This window comes from Notolepis coatsorum (assembly GCF_963971535.1).
Source record: "Notolepis coatsorum genome assembly, chromosome: 3".
In the NCBI taxonomy this organism is placed as follows: Eukaryota; Metazoa; Chordata; class Actinopteri; order Aulopiformes; family Paralepididae; genus Notolepis; species Notolepis coatsorum.
In genome coordinates, this window is record NC_140167.1 from 81,660,223 (window position 1) to 81,682,565 (window position 22,343).

General features: G+C 44.0%; 1 protein-coding gene across 1 annotated transcript in view; it reads right to left on the minus strand.

Moving 5' to 3' along the window:
- Window positions 1-5,174: 5,174 nt before the first annotated feature.
- dnajc6 (DnaJ (Hsp40) homolog, subfamily C, member 6) overlaps window positions 5,175-22,343 on the minus strand; it is a gene marked incomplete at both ends in the record, with an annotated part of 135,940 nt that continues 118,771 nt past the window's right edge. The window contains 6 exons of the mRNA XM_084309820.1: window positions 5,175-5,276; window positions 5,912-6,088; window positions 10,802-10,950; window positions 13,201-13,374; window positions 13,522-13,674; window positions 16,575-16,745. Of these exons, the coding sequence (XP_084165946.1) occupies window positions 5,175-5,276; window positions 5,912-6,088; window positions 10,802-10,950; window positions 13,201-13,374; window positions 13,522-13,674; window positions 16,575-16,745 (926 nt within the window). The remainder of the gene's footprint in view (window positions 5,277-5,911; window positions 6,089-10,801; window positions 10,951-13,200; window positions 13,375-13,521; window positions 13,675-16,574; window positions 16,746-22,343) is intronic.

Consider the following 22,343-nt stretch of genomic DNA (forward strand, 5'->3'; position numbering starts at 1 on the left):
AATATTCCAATGTACAGTTTTGCTTGTACAGTTGTACAGTGTCCCCCACCCACCCCTCCTACCCAACCCCCCCACCCCACCCACCCAACTCCAATGTAGTCCCCCCCCCCCCCCCACCCCACCTACCAAACCTCCTCCAATGTAGTTTCTACGTCAAATGTATATACTCTCTTTTCTAGACTCTTTTTATATCACAAACAGTACTGTATTTGCAAATCTGGTATGTCATAAATGGCTACTTGCAGCATTGTGGAGACCTGTGGTACGACTGCTTGCAGTGTTGTGGAGACCTGTGGTATGGCTGATGGCAGCGTTGTGGAGACATGTGGCATGGCTGGTTGCAGCGTTGTGGAGACATGTGGCATGGCTGGTTGCAGCATTGTTGAGAACCGTCTGATCGATTCATCTGATCGACTTCCCACTCAACACTGCACTCCCTTGGGTCCTCAGCAATACACCCGGCATACCTAAACGTAACGTTTGTTGTTATAGCGCCACCATGAGGCCAAATGGCACTAAATTCCTCAGCAATACACCTGCTGAGCATGAAGCCAATCGGATGAATGGTTCTCGAAAGATGTGAAGGACAGACACGCACTATAGCGTCACCAACTGGTCAAATGGCACCAGATTCAACACCGGAAGCCCCTCCGCTGGGTCCTCAGCGATACACCCGCCGAGCCCAAAGCCGATCTGACGAACGGTTCTCGAGAGATGCGAAGCACAGACGGACATGCACGCAGAGAGATTCCTTCCTTTATAGACACATTCGGTTTCATTCAATCGGAGATGCCAAATGGCGAAAGTGAAAGCAGCCAACCATTGATGAAAAGCCCTCTGATAAAGCGACGACAGCAGCAAATGAATCCTCAGTGAAATGAGTGGTAAAGACATAACGCTCATGATGCTCAGTGCTCGGACCAACGAGTAGTCATTTGTCCTCCCTCAGCAGTTTCTGAATGGGTGCAAATGTAGAAAGTTATGATTGGTGATGATGATGATGATGATGATGATAAAAGAAGCAAAAACGAATATGTCATAGTATACTGTAAACCCAACTGTAGTATGTAGACATACACAAAAACAAAATGAACCAAGATATAGTGACCTTCTTTCCCACCTGCAAGCTGTGCTTTTCACAGAGTACCTCCATTGTTATCAGACGTGAATATAAACACACGTTTATGCTCTATAACAGGTCACTGTGTGAATGGATGAGCGTTGATGGCGACACCTTGTCTCTCTCACTAAAGACCTGTCCTTCAAACTAGCCCTCTTTGATGGTGACACCTTGTCTCTCTCACTAAAGACCTGTCCTTCAAACTAACCCTCTCTGCAAGTGGAACGACAGTGACTGCGTTTACACGAGCACATTAATATTCAAGCGTTATTCAGAACAGGATTCACTAAAAACCAGGGATCTCATGCACCGCGTCACATACCATACTGTGGTTAAGTCGGGCGTGAGGGACATATTTGGAAATATATGTTTTAAGAAATCACTCTATTAAGTTACATCTTAAAGATGTTGTTTATTTTGAAAGCAATGTTAATTCAATGAATTGTATCGTGATTGTCATCCCCCTGTTTAAAGTTATTTTAATGCAGTCTCTGAAACATGTAAACAATAAGAGAAGTGTATCTACCGTACATCATTATAACCTGTTATTTGCTTGTTTTTTTGGTTGATCTGTGAAATAATCTAAGATGTCTGACTTTGTTTTCTCAATAAATAAATAAATAAATAATAATAATAATAAAAAAAGGTCCAATGAGGTTAATGTTTAAGGTTAAAGGTTAAGGTTAGGGTTAGGGTTAAAGGTTAAGGTTAGGGTTAAAGGAACACTTTATCCAAACATTATAATAAAATAAACGCTGCCTTCAAACGGAACTTGTGTTTTCCGCGCTCACGAGAAGAGTCCATATGAATACCACACTGGTGTGGCTCGAGACGTGTTGCCCTGTTGCCTAGAATCTGCCTCCTCGTGACCTCAGCCCACCTGAACGCAGAGCGCGTCGTGTACTCCACTTCCAGTGTCGAGACCACAAGATCATGAGTTTTATTTTAACCGAGAAATGTACCTGTTATCTAAGACCTTATCCAGGATAATATTGATGTACATGTAAACACAGCCAATGGCTCTACCTGTATGGACGGTAGTATAGGTTACATATATATATGTGCTATTCCTTAAACACACAACCCCAGAAGAACCATATGACTCCATTTTAGGTTTTCAGAGGAACAACGTTTTCAAACACCATTATCTAAAGACAGTAAGTTAGAGTGTTGTGTCCATTCATAGTTAAAGGAACACGCTGACATGATGGGAAACACGCTTACCGTCTTCTCCGAAGTCGGACAAGAAGATGGATACCGATTTCCTCCCCTGTGCACTCGGTAGATAGCTATGTTCGCAAATGAATGCAAGCCGTCTTCTCGTCCGACTCTGGAGAAGAGTGTGTTTCCCATAATGCCGGTGTGTTCCTTTTTTTTTATCCACTTTTTCTCCCATTTTCTATATTTTCTCCCATCCCAATTTCGTAGCATCCAATTCAACCCTCCCCTGTCACGAACGCTGTTTCTTGCCTCCCACAAGCCGGCTGCAATGTGGACTAAGTCATACATAGCACAAGTCCCCTCCGGTACTTGAGGTAACAGCAGTCGCATCTTTTCACCTGCGCAGCTCGATCTCTCAGTGGCGGGGAGTAACGCGTGGGAGGCTCACGCTGCCCCCGACACTTCCTGATTCTACTGCGCAGGCGCACCAACCGACCTGTAGGAGTCGCTGTCCACAACGCCCGATCCCCACCCATCAGTTTCCCACCCCCTAATACAGCCAATGTGTATTAGTACGGACGACCAGCTAAACTGAAAGCAAATGTGGAGCGCTGGGCTCGAACTGACGAGCCCAGCGTCTCCAGCATTTCGTGGCGAGCGCCTTGCCCACTACGCCACATAGCCGCCCTGCCGGTGTGTTCCTTTTAAAGACGGAGGTTGAGTGCTTTCTTGTGATATATCACACGCTCCGGGTTGACTTTTCTGACTGAAATACTTGGAACCATCCAAACAAACTTCAAGACTGAGTTATATATTTCAGTCATACTGCATAGATTCCGTCAGAGACACACATTCAAAAACACTCCTGGCCCAGTGGCCGCCGTCCGTCGTCAGTAGTGAGAATCTGAAATGGGAGTTTTAATGGGCGATGGAAGCCAAATAGAGCTACCGCCCCGAAATCTTTTAAAGGTCCATCGTGGGATAGTGCTGTAAAAGCCACATGTTATACAGTACATCATTATGAATTGGGTTTTCACTACCATCTGAACTCCAGTCTAGAAGCACCGTTCAGGTGAACCAGCTCCAGTTGGGTTCGTTTTTGGGTTCTATTTGCTCGGTCAATCAACGCAAAATGCTAATTGCTTGTGTTATTTGCGTGCTCGCCATGCATTTAGTCCAATTATAATATTTGTTTGGTTTTTCCTCCCCCCCCCTTTCTACCCCCTTATTATGATTGGAACAGGATATGATTTTTTATAGCCTTCCTTTAATTGACCGAGACCCAACCCAAGAGAAAACACCTCACCGATGCCACCGGATGTTAGATAATTAGAGAGCCTAATTATCAACACAGTGCTTCTAGTTTCTTACTTTGAACAGCTATCTATTATTAATTAGCGTCAGCACAAAAGGTTTGAGGAACTCAGCACAGACTCAACACAACTCATGCACACAAGTGGGTGGGGCTTATGAACGTTCGACATGTCAATCCACAGGGCGAGGGGGTTAAGGGGGGGGGGGTAAGGGCCGGCTTCTTCTTCTCGTCCCCTGCCCCGAGCTCTTCCCTCTTCTTCCTTTATGTATTCGGGTAGTTCCCTGGGGATTAAGAGTCTCTTCTTCCCTTCCTCGCGTGTTAAGATTCTCTCGCGGTCTCTCCACGTCACGGCACCGACCCCTGGGCCATTTAGCTTCCCTTCTCAGTACGCTTCCAAGATTCAATTCAAGTTAAAGTTCCCCCACGTTAGATGGATTTCTCCTCATCTTTGACTTGGTGCACGGGTTCAGGGGCTGAAGGACACTGGACAGAGAGACAGCAGCTCCTGTTGGACAGTGTTGCACCAGAGACAGACAGAGAGACAGCAGCCCCTGTTGGACAGTGTTGCACCAGAGACAGACAGAGAGACAGCAGCCCCTGTTGGACAGTGTTGCACCAGAGACAGACAGAGAGACAGCAGCCCCTATTGGACAGTGTTGCACCAGAGACAGACAGAGAGACAGCAGCCCCTGTTGGACAGTGTTGCACCAGAGACAGACAGAGAGACAGCAGCCCCTGTTGGACAGTGTTGCACCAGAGACAGACAGAGAGACAGCAGCCCCTGTTGGACAGTGTTGCACCAGAGACAGACAGAGAGACAGCAGCCCCTGTTGGACAGTGTTGCACCAGAGACAGACAGAGAGACAGCAGCCCCTGTTGGACAGTGTTGCACCAGAGACAGACAGAGAGACAGCAGCCCCTGTTGGACAGTGTTGCACCAGAGACAGACAGAGAGACAGCAGCCCCTGTTGGACAGTGTTGCACCAGAGACAGACAGAGAGACAGCAGCCCCTGTTGGACAGTGTTGCACCAGAGACAGACAGAGAGACAGCAGCCCCTGTTGGACAGTGTTGCACCAGAGACAGACAGAGAGACAGCAGCCCCTGTTGGACAGTGTTGCACCAGAGACAGACAGAGAGACAGCAGCCCCTGTTGGACAGTGTTGCACCAGAGACAGACAGTAGGAGGTACAAACAGCGATTACAGGAAGCCTTTCGTTCACTGCTCACGTTAGTCTGGGTATTGTAGTCTTTCATGGTATATTTGTAGTCTTAGCGGATCATCAGGATCCTGTAGTGTGTGTGTGTGTGTGTGTGTGCGTGTGTGTGTGCGTGTGTGTGTGTGTGTGTGTGTGTGTGTGTGTAGAGAGAGAGAGAAAATAAGTAGGGGTCAAAGTACAGATACGGTGGGGGTCAAAGTTCAGGGGGGGGTCACATTGATCCAGAAGTGGTGAAACTTTTTTTTTTGGAGGGGGGAGGGGGCAAGGAAGGGCAGCAGGAACTCCCTCTCCTCATTCACTCTCTTGCTCTCTCTCTCTCTCTCGCTCGCGCGCTCTCTCTCTCTCTCTCTCTCTTTGTTTCAGTAGAGTGGTTTTTGTCCTTGGCTATCAAATTCTGACCAGGCATCATTGAGTTCCATGAAAATCATCTTGGCGTACTGTTCATAGGGCTGATCTGTTGCCTGGAAGAGCAGAGGACAAACATCCGTTAGTGAACTCAACACACCATCTGATAGTGATCTGTTGTTGTCAGTCTCAACACACCATCTGATAGTGATCTGTTGTTGTCAGTCTCAACACATCATCTGATAGTGATCTGTTGTTGTCAGTCTCATATACACCCGTTTAATAATGGATATGTACATATACATCCCTGGTAATGTACAAAATAAATACAATTGTGTACTATTCCTCCTCCATATCTGTCTGTATACCTGTATAATCCTTTTTACATAGCTGTAGATACTATATCTGTACATATCTCTTACCTACTCTTACTAGTTATACCACTGGCCAGTATGACTTACTACCATAGTGTCTTTATACCTGTATCACTGTACATGTTAATACTAATTGTACATAATAACACTAATATAATAATCATAACACTGTACATACTGTACATCTGATTAGCACTATTACTCAGTAGTACTCATTTATATATTTTATACCCAGTTTAATCACCTGTACATTGTATATTACTATTGCATATTACTGTTACATTTGCACAATGGTTGGATGACAAACGTATTTTCATTGTACTGTACTTGTGCTGTATGATGACAATACATTTTAATCTCATCTCATCTCATCTCACCTTGTCGGGGTGAACCACCAGGACAGCTTTGCGGTAGACCTTCTTGACCTGCTCTGGGGTCACCAGGTCAGCCATGCCTACAGGCCTCCAACGGTTCTCTCCCTCCCACAGCACTGTGTGCATGGTGGACAGCAGGGCTCTGATGTTACGCTCCTTCCCCTCAATCCAGTCCAGGATCTGGGACACAGGAGAGAGACACGGAGGTCCAAGGTAGGTTCTTTGAGCAGGAATACTCTTTTGTCAGCAACGGCCTGCTTCACACTCACACAGTTCCACACATTCACACCTGGGAGCTGCCCAGTACAACCACAGTCTGACACTGTTGACCACTAGGAGATGCCCAGTACAACCACAGTCTGACACTGTTGACCACTAGGAGCTGCCCAGTACAACCACAGTCTGACACTGTTGACCACTAGGAGCTGCCCAGTACAACCACAGTCGACACTGTTGACCACTAGCCCAGTACAACCACAGTCTGACTCTGTTGACCACTAGGAGCTGCCCAGTAGAACCACAGTCTGACACTGTTGACCACTAGGAGCTGCCCAGTACAACCACAGTCTGACACTGTTGACCACTAGGAGCTGCCCAGTACAACCACAGTCGACACTGTTGACCACTAGCCCAGTACAACCACAGTCTGACTCTGTTGACCACTAGGAGCTGCCCAGTACAACCACAGTCTGACACTGTTGACCACTAGGAGCTGCCCAGTACAACCACAGTCTGACACTGTTGACCACTAGGAGCTGCCCAGTACAACCACAGTCTGACACTGTTGACCACTAGCCCAGTACAACCAGTCTGATACTGTTGACCACTAGGAGCTGCCCAGTACAACCACAGTCTGACACTGTTGACCACTAGCCCAGTACAACCAGTCTGACACTGTTGACCACTAGGAGCTGCCCAGTACAACCACAGTCTGACACTGTTGACCACTAGCCCAGTACAACCAGTCTGACACTGTTGACCACTAGGAGCTGCCCAGTACAACCAGTCTGACACTGTTGACCACTAAGAGCTGCCCAGTGTAACCAGTCTGACACTGTTGACCACTAGGAGCTGCCCAGTGTAACCAGTCTGACACTGTTGACCACTAGGAGCTGCCCAGTGTAACCACAGTCTGACGCAGTTCACAGCTCCACTGGAGCAGTTGGGGGTTAGTGCCTTGGTTGGTACTGAGAGAGGGGAGAGTATTATTCATTCAACATACTACTACTACTACTACTACTACTACTACTACTACTACTACTACTACTACTACTATGACTAAGCCTCAATGGACTAGTGTTGAAAACTAGCACTTGTGCTATAAACACGCAAAACATCACATCTGTGACTGGTCCAATGTAGCTGTGGTGTCCATTTTAAATAAAAGTTTTCATTCATTCATTCAAGAAGTTGTTTGACAATAAAGCTTTATGACACATTGACATTATCGCTACCTACTGGCTCATGTGAGCAATTCAAAAATAGCGTTTGTGTTCTCTTGATGATGAAGAGATTTTCTAAGACAGCGTTGGTGTGGACAGGAAATATCCATAATACATGTGGACATGGCCTAAACCACTGAGCAGATACCTCTCATGGCCACAGGGGCGCGCCATTCTGCAAGTTAGCTACATTTACAATTGCTCTGGTTTAGAATTTAAAGGGATATTTCACTTTAGGAGAACTAAAAATAGAAAAACATTGTCACTCTTACCTATATCTAAAGTAATCTACAAGTAAACTAGCGACCACTGCTGGTCCTGTTGTCTGCTGTCAACACCACCATTCCTCCCAGGTGTCAGGCTCCTCAATCACTTCCATTTTGGGGACCATGTCTAAATATCATACTTCCGAAGTATAAACAAACTTATTGTCTTCAGTAAAACAGACAATTCTGAGTCAAAGGTACATGTTTGTTTTGGCGTTTGTTTTGGCATTTGATGTGTTACCATTGAAAAATAAAAGCAGATCCGGTCAATTTGTTGTAGGTTCAAGTGTGCTGTGTATCTTTGCCTTGCATGGAATGTTGGGGAGTGGTTACCATGTTTACCTGCTGCCTTGCTGGAGGAAAGATTCTAAACATATTCACATGGCAGCCATTTTGCTCTTGTGTCTTGCTCAGGATGGGATTCCTTAAGGCCTGACCATACTTGGCTCCGCAAGCCGCATCCGCACATGCGCATTGGTCATTTGTGTAATTTTCGTCAATGCGTTCGTCCGCGCGGACCTCGCATCCATGTTCGCGTGCAGGCCACATTTTTTAACCGAGCGGAGCTGTCATATTACAAGCACGGCGCCTGCTGGGAAAGCAAGATGGTCCGTGTACGTTTTGAATGAATGAATGAAAATGTTATTTAACAGATTGCAGAATGGGTACAATACAGTACGGCTCAATACACACAATTGTTAAGGGGATGCAGACCAGAGAAAGACGTTTGTCTTGTTTACATCAGGGTCCCCCATTTTCAATTCATAGTGACATTTATAACATACAGGTATATAGTACTGTTACATACAATATGCAATTGGCGCACCAGGCAGCCAAATACGGAAATACAGCCGTTTTGAGCAGTGTTGACCAGTTTATTAAAATGATTTAAAATGTTTATTAGCAACGCCGAGCTTTCAAACCCCGCTGCGTGTGTGTGTGTGAAACCCTAATGCAACGGTGGGTACCTTTGAAATTTATATCTGATATATTTTGGACCCACCGCTCGCTTTTAAGCAGTGCTTGATGGTGCAAATTAACCTGGCTACTACGTTCGAATAAGTGACTGCGTATTCTAGCCCCTGGCTTGCATCGCAGTCACGAAAGGGGCTAGGAGGGGGTGGGTGGGTGGGAGAAATATATACATACTGTATGGTGGGGAGAACATATATATATATATATATATATATATATATATATATATATATATATATATATATATATATATATATATATATATATATATATATATATATATATATATATATAAAGATAGCAGGGTCACACTGAACTCGTGGAACAACTCTTGTTTTTGTCGAGTCGAGGGGTAGCCATTTCAATTTCTACTGAGCTGGAGTGTGATTTGATTTGAAATCTTTATTTAGAACATGTAAATACAAACAATATAAAATCAAAACAAATCATTGCTCTCTAGAAATGAAATGGAAAAAAATAAACAAAAACAAAACATACTGTAACTCAATTTACATGTTCGAAAAGGAGTAGGAAGACATAATTGTATACACTTATTTAATCCTACCCCTTTTCCACTACTAATTTAAAACCTTACAAAACAAATATGATATATGTAAAACATGAAAGAAATAAAATAAAAATGTAAACACTTGTGAATGTCAAATCCCTTCCTCATCCCTGTACCTCGTGAAAATAATTTCCTTATAATTCAGTTTGAATTGTCTCATGTTTGGACATTGTTTTAGCACCACATTCAGACTGTTCCACAGTTTCACTCCACATATGGAAATGCAGTGTCTTCTCCTGGTAGTGCGTACATTAAGAACTTTTAAATTGAGTTATCCCCTGGAGAACTCCCACCCACCCACCCCTCCTAATTTATTATTATATTTTATATTACTATATTGTATTTGTACTGTGAAGCTATGCATCCCCCACCCTGTACCCCCCCCCCCCCCATGCTGCTTTGACACCTGAATTTCCCAGAGGGGATCAATAAAGGATTATTTTATCTTAATGTACAGTTCCCTCCCCCTCGTATGTATATATTTACTGTTAGGATCTCTGTTTAACAGTACTGTATATTTGCAAGCGATACCGGAGTCTCATGGCTAGCACAGAGAGACCCAGAAGAAGCTTCTATCCCCAGGCGATCAGGATGCTCAACGAACAATAACACTATGTAACAACCATCAAATGCACTCACAGCACACATCCACACGCACACAATCACTTTAAACAAACAACTCACTGCAGCACCCACTTTACCCACTTTAGAACACCTAAACACACTTTATATTTATTGGTAAAGAATTTGCACTACAACCCATACCTCATTACACCTTACTGTAAATTGTACCTAAATTGTACCTCATCCCATTTCTGCTTTGCACTGTATAGTATATTGTATGGTAACTCAGTTACTCCTAATCTGCATTGAACATTGTATATATGTACATACTGAAGACTTGTGTCTACGTACTTGACTTCTATTTTATACTTGCTATACTTATTTTATACTATATCTATATCTATTTTTGTCTAGCACAGTCTCTGGAGCGTAACAGAAAGAAGCATTTTGTATAAAAGTATTCTGTACTTCTGTATGACAACTAATAAAGAAACTTGAAACTTGCATATCTTGTATGTCACAAATGTAACAGTACTGTATATCTGTATGTCATGTATGTCATAAATGTCATGATTAGTTTAGATTAGATGATTAGATTAGATTTTTTTATATCTGTATATTGTGTATGTCATAAATGTCTTGATGAATTGAAAATGAGGGACCCTGATGTAAACAAGACAAACGTCTTTCTCTGGTCTACATCCCCTTAACAATTGTGTGTATTGAGCTGTACTGTATTGTACCCATTCTGCAATCAGTTAATAAAGTTTTCAATCATCAATCACATACAGTAAGCACTCGACGCAACGCTTCCGGACACCAAACACGGAGTATAATCAGAAGCGCGTGCGCAGCGTGTCTGCATCCGCGTGCGCGTCCGTGTCAGTTTCCGAGTATGACAGAGGCCTTACCCTGTTCCCATATGGTCAATTCTGTGACAAGTTGACAGTTGGTCAAACTACACCTCAAGTGAGAAATAGTTCCTATACTTGTAGATTACTTTACATAGAGGTAAGATTGCTGATTTCAATAATCAAGTTATTTAAAGTTCTACTAAAATGTATTACCGCATGTTTACCTTGAGTTTCTCAGGGTCCATCTCTTTAGCCATCTCCTCCTTCCTCATCTCTGCTATAGTCCTGGGTCCTCTCTTGTCCTTGGCCCCTGCGAAGGCCTGCCCGGACATCAGGTCGTCAAAGTTAGCCTGCGCAACCCGGGGCTTGGCAGCTGCTGGAGAGAGAGAGAGGGAGGGGAACGAGAGAGGGAACGAGAGGGAGGGAATGAGAGAGGGAGGGGAACAAGAGAGGGAGGGGAACAATAGAGAAAAAAGCATCATGCCAATCCCGTTTAATATCATTTATTTGATCTCCGAGAGACAGCCCCTTCTCAACGCACTGAGAGAGAGAGAAGGTGTGTGTGTGCGTGCGTTTGTGTGTGTTCGCCACACTATGAGGCAATGCTAAATTACAGGTAATCTCACAGCGCGTACTGAACCGAAGGTCCAGTACTGAAACGGTTCAGTACGGATATGTGTACCGTTACACCCCTACTTTACATAACTCCTGTTTATTCTCTGGCTACTCGTCACTGAGGTGAGGAGAGGAGAGCAGGTGAGATGAGATCAAGTCAAGTCTTTATTAATCCCCTTGGGGGAATAGCAGCACGAGGAGGTACCGGCAGAAGAGGTAATAATAGCAATAGTGATAGTAATGAACAGAGAACCCTAGAAGGTTCCCAACAGCAGCCAAAATCAAATCGGTGACGCAGCCGTTGCTAATTACGCACCAAAGCTATGGGACACTTTACCTACTGTATGGACATTAGGGAGGCTAGCTCACTACATCTTATATATTACTAAATATAAGTAAGCTAAAAACATACCTCTTCACCGTAGCCTTTTAATGCACTCTGTCACCATAGACACAATTGTATTGTAATGAGAGCTATTTCATTGCACTGCTTTATTCTGTCTATTTTATGCACATTTTCTGTCTATTTCTCTGTCTATACTTGATGCATTGCTTTTATTCTGTAAATGTTATGCTCATTTTATGCCTATGTATGAAAGGTGCTATACAAATAAAGTGTATTATTATTATTATTATTATTATTATTATTATTATTAACACTTTAACTGCCGAGGTTAAATTCATGATATACCATCCCTTGCCAGCTCTATTTGTCTATGGAGAAGTTCCCCTTCTTTGCAGGGCTATAACTTTTTAAATTCTATTGCTAGATTGCCATTATTAGGGCCCATTCAATGTCCTATATGTATTGTTCAGGGTGTATGAACGTTAAACTTTTTCATTCACATATTCATACTAAAATATGGTCTAAAGTATAAGTATGTTTTCATCTCTTTCTGCAGCTTTCTCCAGAACATGATTTATAGCCCCAAATGCATTATATTGATGATGAAATACAGTTTGATAGCAATCTGTGCCAGATAATAAATTTCAACTGGATGTGGTTCTGGAAGTTACTACACGTCATCTGATGTTGACCGGATGGGCGAGGGGGCGTTTATAATTCCGTGGGCAACGTTATACCATTCATCTAATGTGGGTCATATGTTCATCATAGCAGTTTATATCGAACACGGTAATACTACACGCTAAAACTCACCCCAGTCTCCTCGGGCCGTTGGGCGATCAGCGTGGAGTAGACAGTTTTCCATTATGGGATGTCGAAATACCCGATCTATTTCCAGGTTGTATAATAGTATATACATCCAAATCATGTTGTTTTTTCGAGTTATTTCCACCGATCGATGTTCACTGTGTGAAGACAGAGTCTCTCTAACATTAGCGAGTGCCCGGACCCCATATGGAGTGAGTCCTGCCGGGTTAAAGGTTGACATCCGGTTTCGATCTGCCGATCGGCCACCAGATGGCGCTCTTGAACCGCTAGAGGATTGAGAGGAGATCAGAACTGTGTGTCAAGGCTGCAGAGGGGAAATATGATTCCGATCACAGATTTTTGAAATATTGATATCAAAGACGAGTTACGGCGTCCGCGGCAACTTGAACATGGCGGGGAATGACGAGTGCCGTCGTTTTCGGCAGTTAAAGTCTTAACATAGTGAGAGCATAGTAATGATAATAGCAGTGGATGAGGTGAGATGAGCTATAAGGTAAGGTGAAATATGCTTGACTGATTCAGGCTGGTTTCACTTTCAAATTCAGCAAAATACAAATATTTTTAAACATTTGGCAAACGGACATATTTAACCTCTTAAGCTTACCCCCCATTTAGCAGAAAACAAAAGCGATTTGCATACCTTTTTTGCAAAGCGTAGCTTTATACTTTATACTTATAGCACATGCATGCGTCTGGTCTCTTTTGAAAGGTAACATTCTGAAGTTGCTAAATCAATAAAGACAAATCACTTTGAGTGCTAATGTATTAGAGAAACAGAGGTTTGAACACATTGAAATAAAATATTTTATTTAATAAATAAGTGAAGCTACTCACCCATGCCAGCCGGAGCCTTCCCAGCTGCCCCGGGTGAGCCCCCCCCCATGGCAGAGAAGCTGATATTGTAGTTGGGGCGGTTGTGGGGGGAGTTATGGGCCATGGGGGCGTGGCTAGGGCTGGGTTTGGGCTGGGGGTTGTGGCCCTGGGACTGCCATCCACCACCACCACCAGCACCACCACCAGTACCACCACCAGCACCAGTACCAGCACCAGCACCACCACCAGTACCACCACCAGCACCAGTACCAGCACCAGTACCAGCACCAGTACCACCACCAGCACCACCACCAGCACCACCACCAGCACCTCCACTGTTACCAGCTTGCCACGAGGGAAAGCCAGCGCCTGTCTGGGGCTGCCAGCCTCCCGTGTGCTGAGGAGAGGGAGGGGGCCGCGATGGAGAGCCCATTGGGGGGAAGGCTGGAGTGGTGCCTGTAGGGGTGGTGGGCTTACTGGAGAACCCAGAACCTCCTGGGGGGGGGAGAGAGAGAGAGAGAGAGAGAGAGAGAGAGAGAGAGAGAGAGAGAGAGAGAGAGAGAGAGAGAGAGAGAGAGAGAGAGAGAGAGAGAGAGAGAGAGAGAGAGAGAGAGAAAAAAATAGATATATGTATACCACTAGACAGCAGGTATATATGTATAACACTAGACAGCTGGTATATATTTATAACAGAGATGGTATGTTTGATTTGTGTCGTCAACTGCCCTCTATGGTACAAATGTATTGTTAGTGTTGCCAATCAAATAGAAGTTTAGTAGAGTTTAGTAGAGGACTTGATTCTCTGGCCAGGAGAAGAACCTTGCCTCTTAAACTTTCTGGGAAAGGGGGGCAGGGAGAGGTGAACAGGTGAAGACCATGGAGAGGTTAGTCCTGGAGCAACTCTGCCTGGCGATTTAACCCCACCTAGACCCACTCCAGTTTCACCTACTGGGGGTAGAGGATGCTGTCATGTACCTGCTGAACCGAGCCTACACTCACCTAGACAAGCCGGCGAGCACTGTGAGAGTCAAGTTTTTTTTTTTTTTTTTTTTTTTTATTACTTCTCCAGTGCTTTTGATACCATACGGCCTGGGCTGCTAGGTGAGAAGTTAGAGGCAATGCAGGTAGAGGCCCCCCTGGTGTCCTGGGTTGTTGACTATCTGACGGGCAGATCACAGTATGTGTGCCTACAAAGCTGTGTGTCAGACAGACTGGTCAGCAACACCGGGGCCCCGCAGGGGACAGTCCTCTCTCCCTTCCTCTTCACCGTCTACATCTACACCAACGACTTCCACTATCGGTCAGAGTCCTGCCACCTTCAGAAATGTTCTGATGACTCTGCAATAGTGGGATGTATTAAGGACCGCGATGAGGAGGAATACCGGGGCACTGGTGGTGGACTTCATCACATGGTGTGAAAAGAACCACCTTCAGCTATATGTGGCGAAGACCAGGGAACTGGTTGTGGATCTGGGGAGGAGGAGGAGTGCATCTGTTTGATTGATTGATTGATTGAAAACTGTATTAACAGATTGCAGAATGGGTACAATACAGTACGGCTCAATACAAACAACTGCTAAGAGGATACAGACCAGAAAAATACTTTAGTTTCCATCAGGGGAGTCGATGTGGACACGGTTGAGGATTACAAATACCTCGGTCTACACAGCGACAATAAACTGAACGGGTCAAAACATGCAGAGACACTCTACAAGAAGGGCCAGAGCCGACTCTACTTCCTCAGAAGGCTGAGATCCTTCAACGTCTGTGACCTGCTGGGGCAGCGGACTGAGAGCGGGGGACGCAAACAGGCTGGATAAGCTGGTCAGGAAGGCCAGTAACGTGGTAGGGGTGGAGCTGGACTCTCTAGCGGTGGTGGCGGAGAGGAGGAGCCTTGCTAAGCTCCATGCCATCAGGGAAAACCCCTCCCACCCACTATACACAGATTTGGCTGACTGAAGGAGCACGTTCAGTGCTAGACTAAGACTACCAAGATGTAGGCCTAGCACTGAACGGCACAGGAAGTCCTTCATTCCGACAGCCATCAGACTTTACAATGCACTGCATCACTGATCACACGGTGACAGTACCATCTTCCTGGACTTTTACTTTTACTTTTAAACCAACATTATACAGTTTTACACTTTACTGTACACTTCCTGTATATTTCTGTATATTTTTACTGTATATTTTATTTTAGAATGTACATAACATAGGAAATGTATATCCCGGACCGTATTTTATTCTTAGGCTTATTTTATTCTTATTTGTGACTTTGTTTTTGTCTACCTAAATGTTTACTGTTTACTGTGAGCGATTTGTAGTGCCAAATTTCCCTCGGGATGAATAAAGTATTTCTATTCTATTCTAGTGAAACAAGGAATAGGGTGTGAGGGGAGAGGAAGGGGAGGATGAGGGGAGGATACGGAGGAGGTGTGAACAGAGGCCTCAGAGGAAAACGTCCACACCTCCCAGACTGCACCCACACACACATTAACATAGTATTTCATTGACCGCTTCGAGCCGCCAAGGCCGTTGTCGGAAAGTGTTGTTGTTGTCCAGCAGGGAGCACTCTGTCCTCTGGACTTGGCAGTAACACTGCTCCTGTCACGCGACTGAATTCGGTCATTAAAGAACCCCAGGGTGTCTATCGCAAAGAGTAGGGTGTTCTCTAACGTTCCTGGCCAAATTCCCAATCAGGTCTCTGACATCATGGTCACCTAATCATCCCTCTCTCCTGAGCGTTTCAGCCATTGTGGAAGGGATACCAGAATATTTAGGTTCTGTTTACTGCAGAGAGGAGGGACTGGGAGACCCATGTTACTGACCAAACACTCCATATATATCATTGATGGCTGTTTTTTTTTTTTTTTAAGATTTATTTTTTGGCGTTTTTATCGCTTTATTTCTACTGGGCAGTCCAGTAGATAGAGACAGAGGAGGAATGGGAGACAGAGTGGGGGGAAGACATTCGGCAAATAACGACGGGTTCGGGAATAGAACCCACTGGGGCGCCCATCATTGATGGCTGTTTAACATATATTTTAACCCGAAAATACCACTTACAGCACCTTTAAGACATAAAGTGATTGTAAAGCATTTCGATGGCCGAAGATCAAAACATCCTATCTGAAAAAGTTTTGTTTTTGTGTTGTTGTCTTGCAGAATGCTATTTTTTAAGGATACCCAATACAATACACAGTTTTTAGACTATAATACTACAGTATATTATGTGTTAACAATACCGACCAGGTATTAGTGCCTCGCAAAATGCAGATATGAGGTTCCCCCCCACTTTTTTATGCAGATAGGAGGTTTTGTTCTTCGGCCATTGATATGGAAATAAAATAAAGAGCGCTCAAAAAAAGAAATGAGGGTAACCTTCAGTGTCTCACGAGTTGAAGAACAGGTATGTAATGAAATAGTAATGGCTGACTGACCTCCCAGGTTACCCAGGTCAGCGAAGGGGTCCAGGGTGTTGGGCTTGGTCTGGTGGGTGGGGGTGCTGTTTACGGAGCTGGTGGGGCTGGTAGTGGCTGATTTACTGCCCACACCGAACCCTGTTCCTGTTGAGGTACACAGTAATAATAATAATAATAATAATAATAATAATAATAATAATAATAATAATAATAATAATAATAATAATAATAATAATAATAATAATAATAATAATAATAATAATAGACTTTATCTGTATAGCACCTTTCATACAAGAATTGCATCTCAAAGTGCTTCACAGCTGTAAAAAAGACAGGCATACAAAATTGGCATAAAATGAGCACACAATTTGCATAAAATGAGCACAGAAATAGTAAAATAATACATAAAATAACTATAAAATATATAGCAGCAAAATAGACAAAGTCAAGGTAAGGCATAGAACATTAAATAATTTCATATTAGGATCTAACATCCCAATAGGCCTCTCTTTGTTTACGGTTTAATTATCACTGATACACATCCTTTTAACTTTAGCTTTTGTGATTTATGATCACAGGGACTTGAACCCACAGTATCGTTTCAGCTTTAGATTTTATGATTTATGATCACAGGGACTTGAACCCACTTTAGCTTTTGTGATTTATAATCACAGGGACTTGAACCCACGATGGTCTAGTAATTTTTACCTGAATATGACTATTATTTCATCACAATACCTGATAAAACACACATCAAATGAGTGCAGTATGTTTGTAGCTTCTCCACTCACAGAGCTGACAGTATGTTTGTAGCTTCTCCTCTAACAGAGATGACAGTATGTTTGTAGCTTCTCCTCTAACAGAGATGACAGTATGTTTGTAGCTTCTCCTCTAACAGAGATGACAGTATGTTTGTAGCTTCTCCACTAACAGAGATGACAGTATGTTTGTAGCTTCTCCTCTAACAGAGATGACAGTATGTTTGTAGCTTCTCCTCTAACAGAGATGACAGTATGTTTGTAGCTTCTCCACTAACAGAGATGACAGTATGTTTGTAGCTTCTCCTCTAACAGAGATGACAGTATGTTTGTAGCTTCCCCTCTAACAGAGATGACAGTATGTTTGTAGCTTCTCCTCTAACAGAGATGACAGTATGTTTGTAGCTTCTCCACTAACAGAGATGACAGTATGTTTGTAGCTTCTCCTCTAACAGAGATGACAGTATGTTTGTAGCTTCTCCTCTAACAGAGATGACAGTATGTTTGTAGCTTCCCCTCTAACTGAGATGACAGTATGTTTGTAGCTTCTCCTCTAACAGAGATGACAGTATGTGTGTAGCTTCTCCTCTAACAGAGATGGCAGTATGTGTGTCGCTTCCCCTCTAACAGAGATGACAGTATGTTTGTAGCTTCTCCTCTAACAGAGATGACAGTATGTTTGTAGCTTCTCCTCTAACAGAGATGACAGTATGTTTGTAGCTTCTCCTCTAACAGATATGACAGTATGTTTGTAGCTTCCCCTCTAACAGAGATGACAGTATGTTTGTAGCTTCTCCTCTAACAGAGATGACAGTATGTTTGTAGCTTCTCCTCTAACATAGATGACAGTATGTTTGTAGCTTCTCGTCTAACAGAGCTGACAGTATGTTTGTAGCTTCTCCTCTAACAGAGATGACAGTATGTTTGTAGCTTCTCCTCTAACAGAGATGACAGTATGTGTGTAGCTTCTCCTCTAACAGAGATGACAGTATGTTTGTAGCTTCTCCACTCACAGAGATGACAGTATGTTTGTAGCTTCTCCTCTAACAGAGATGACAGTATGTTTGTAGCTTCTCCTCTAACAGAGCTGACAGTATGTTTGTAGCTTCCCTTCTAACAGAGATGACAGTATGTTTGTAGCTTCTCCTCTAACAGAGATGACAGTATGTTTGTAGCTTCTCCTCTAACAGAGATGACAGTATGTTTGTAGCTTCTCCTCTAACAGAGATGACAGTATGTTTGTAGCTTCCCCTCTAACAGAGATGCCAGTATGTTTGTAGCTTCTCCACTCACAGAGACAGTATGTTTGTAGCTTCTCCTCTAACAGAGATGACAGTATGTTTGTAGCTTCTCCACTCACAGAGACAGTATGTTTGTAGCTTATCCTCTAACAGAGATGACAGTATGTTTGAACCTAAATATTCTGGTATTCCTTCCCACTTTATCCAATCAGGAGAGAGAACTCTCACTGCAAAGAGTGTCTGACAAAAAGAAGAAATAAAACCTAGTTACTGCCAGTGCAGTAAGCACATTTGGCTTGGTAAGATTTCTTGAAATAATTAATAATATCTTGGGTTCTCTCTCCTGATTGGATAAAGTGGGAAGGGGATATCAGAATATTTAGGTTCTGTTTACTGCAGAGCGGAGGGACTGGGAGACACAATGTTACTGACCAAACACTCGATATCAGTGATGGAATGTAGAGCTATGTAATACTTATTTTAACCTAATTCAACTTACAGCCCCTTTAACCTCTTAAGCCCTAGCTGAAAATTCACCTAAATGTACATACCCAAGTAAATGGAAGATTGCTCCACTTCTACAAGGTCCATTTGCATGTTCTTGGTATCTAGGGACATCTATGGATCTTTTTTCTCATCTTTGACGGTGAATAACACCATGCTAATGTAGCATCCTAAATATTCTGCTAAGTATTCAGAAGTGCTGACTAACTTGTTACTTCCCCTGTGTGTATAAAGTGTGATAAACAGTGTTCCTTTTTGATATCTCGCCCGGACTAATGATGCGAGGTGCTCTTCTTTCTCCGGCTTCGATATGGACCATTAACATGACATTGAAGCATCTTTCTCCCTGCCTTGAGTTGTCCTATAGTGGGACCAGTTGCGGTCGCAAGCAGGGGGCAGTGGTGGCAGGTGGAGCGGAGGAGAGAGGAACAGCGAGTGAGAGATGATTACCTGGAGGGCGGAACAGAAGGAAGTCCTCTTTGACAGTGAACTCGGACATGAGCGGTCGTGAACGGGCGTGTGCTCTGGACGAGCCCCGTTTGAAGAGTCCCGTTGAAGAGCCCCGTTGAAGAGCAACGGGTGATAAAGAGTACTTGCTATAACACAGGTTATCCTAGAAGTACAAGCGATAGTGAAGTGTGTGAGTAAGCGATACGGAAAGAAGAACCAACGTCCATAGATAACGTGTTATCCCAGAAGTGTGAGCGGTGTATTAGCATGCTGCTAACGGCTATAGTGACTCAAGTATATCACCAGGCGAGCGTCGCTGAAGACCGGTGGTGCATACAGCCACGTTGCATTAGTAGTACAGACGATAGCAGGAGGGTTCACTAAGACCCACAGTTTAGCTGTGTTTAAGGTAGCCAACAGTTTAGAGCGCGCTAGCCCAGTCAGCAGCCCCGCAGTGGACGTCTCATCAACGCAGCAGAGGACACCTCTTCCTCCAGCAGAGGTCGCCACAACACAGCACGCTCCTCCAGTTCCACCACTGCCCATGCTGCCTACCCCGGCCCGCTGGCTGTGCTTGCGGGATCGCCCGACGCCATCTTGTCACCCGGACGAGGGGTGGTGAGAGTGGATCCGCCATCTTGGTTAAGTACAGAGGTACTTCGTGTGCCCAAAACAGTATCCATTCGAGCGAACACTAACGACCAATGTCTAGGGGTACCCCAACCATTATAAGCCAGCTTTAGTGTAGGTTTTTATTTGGTAACGTGGGCCCACATGTAACTTATTTCCTTTGTATTGTGATAACTGTGTGACGTTCTTGAATTCCCATTGAACTCCTTAACATGTACCTGGGTCTTCCCCTAATCCAAGTGGGGTTTTGTGATAATGTATTGAGCACTAGGTGCCTATGTTGGGAATAGCGTTCCCCTATAATGCAAGTGAGAGCACCCGGTGCCTAATGTGAATATATGCCATATGAACCACATAAAGTATAAATTGTAACTTGCTAATTGACCAGGCTTACATAAAGGAGACGTAGATGGGAGCACGGTGTGAGTGTCTATTTCTGAGCCCATATTCTAACCTTGTTGACCGGGTAAATATATATGACTGTCGTATATTTATTTAACCCTTCCACCCCATTCGCAGCATATTATTAAGGGTCTCTACAGGTGGTCAAGGAATGGTACTGCTTTGAGGGAAGCCCAATATCTTTATTGAACTAACAGTCACCGGGTGTGGGAGGGTTAACGGAGGTACTGGGGGAAGTGAGAGTGTGTGGGGAGCTACTGCTGACCGCCCTGGAAGGCGAGGAAGACCAGAGTACCACCCCCCAGGTTAGTAAATCCTGGGCCCCATCCGCTCCTGCTGCCCGCCCTCCAGAACGACGTTCCGGGCCCAAAGATGGGGGTTCAGATAGATTGAAATCTACTGTATCCCGCTACCAGGTGGCTGTGTATAACTACTCCCATAAGCAGGGATAATCCACCCTTCTACACTAACATTGACCAGACGTGAAAAATTCAAGACTGTAGCTGACGAACAATCTTACTGACCCTTAGCTGCCAGAGTTGTACCATTCCTGCTGTACGAACTTGTACAGTAAGTCGCTTTGGATAAAAGCTTTCAGCTACATGACTAAATGTAAATGTAAATCTCTTCCCAGGTTAGGATAGACAATACAAACATTTGAGGAAAATGGATAGATAGATAGATAGATAGATAGATAGATAGATAGATAGATAGATAGATAGATAGATAGATAGGTAGATAGACTGCAGCACTGGGTACGCAAGGCCTGGGATTCAGACCTGGGACTTCAACCTCACAAAGAGCTGATATCACCACCACACCAAGAGGGATATTCCCAATCAGTGGGCCAGTTAGCAATCAATCACCCACAACTGTATGAAGAACGTTGAACTACTGTCCTCTCAGCTGAAGCACAAGATGTGAGTCCTATGATCACCAGGAGAGGGCACTGGTGGACATATATACAGTATATCAGAATCGTAATGGTGTTTATTGCCAAGTAAAGGATGTGTGTGTAGTTTCTTCCAACATGGCTGCCTGTAGCCATTGGTAACCTCATTTCTGTGCAGTGGTAGAGAAGGCAGGGATAACACTGGAACAGCATGATAATACTGTTCCACTGATACTTGTTTACAAGATTCCTTCCAACATGGTGGCATTCTGTGAAAAGCCTGTGTTTGTCGTTGGCTCACACAAAGAGGAGAAAATTATAGATTGAATAATATAAAAGGGAATATAGAAATAGAAAATGTAAATTTAAAATGAAATACAATTTTAAAAGTACAGTATATGCAGAGAAGTATGAAGGAAGGTCTAATGCACAAATGCTGTGGGGGGGGGGGGGGGGGGGGGGTGACGATCAGAAATATAATCTGAGAGGTGGCAGCATATACAGGAGCGTGATATATACAATATACAGAGCATTTTTAGGGGTGGAAATAATGATTTCTTGCTTATTACGTGTGTGTGTGTGTGTGCATGTGCATGCACATGCATTTGTCTGTGTGTGTGTGTGTGTGTATGTGTGTGTGCGTGTGTGTGTGTGTGTGTGTGTGTGTGTGTGTGGGTGTGTGTGGGTGTGTGTGGTGTGTGGGTGTGGGTGTGTGTGTGTGTGCGTGTGTGTGTGGGTGTGTGTGGGTGCACGTGCATGTGTGTAAGTGTGTGTGTGTGTGTGTGTGTGTGTGTGTGTGTGTGTGTGTGTGTGTGTGTGTGTGTGTGTGTGTGTGTGTGTGTGTGTGTGTGTGTGTGTGTGTGTG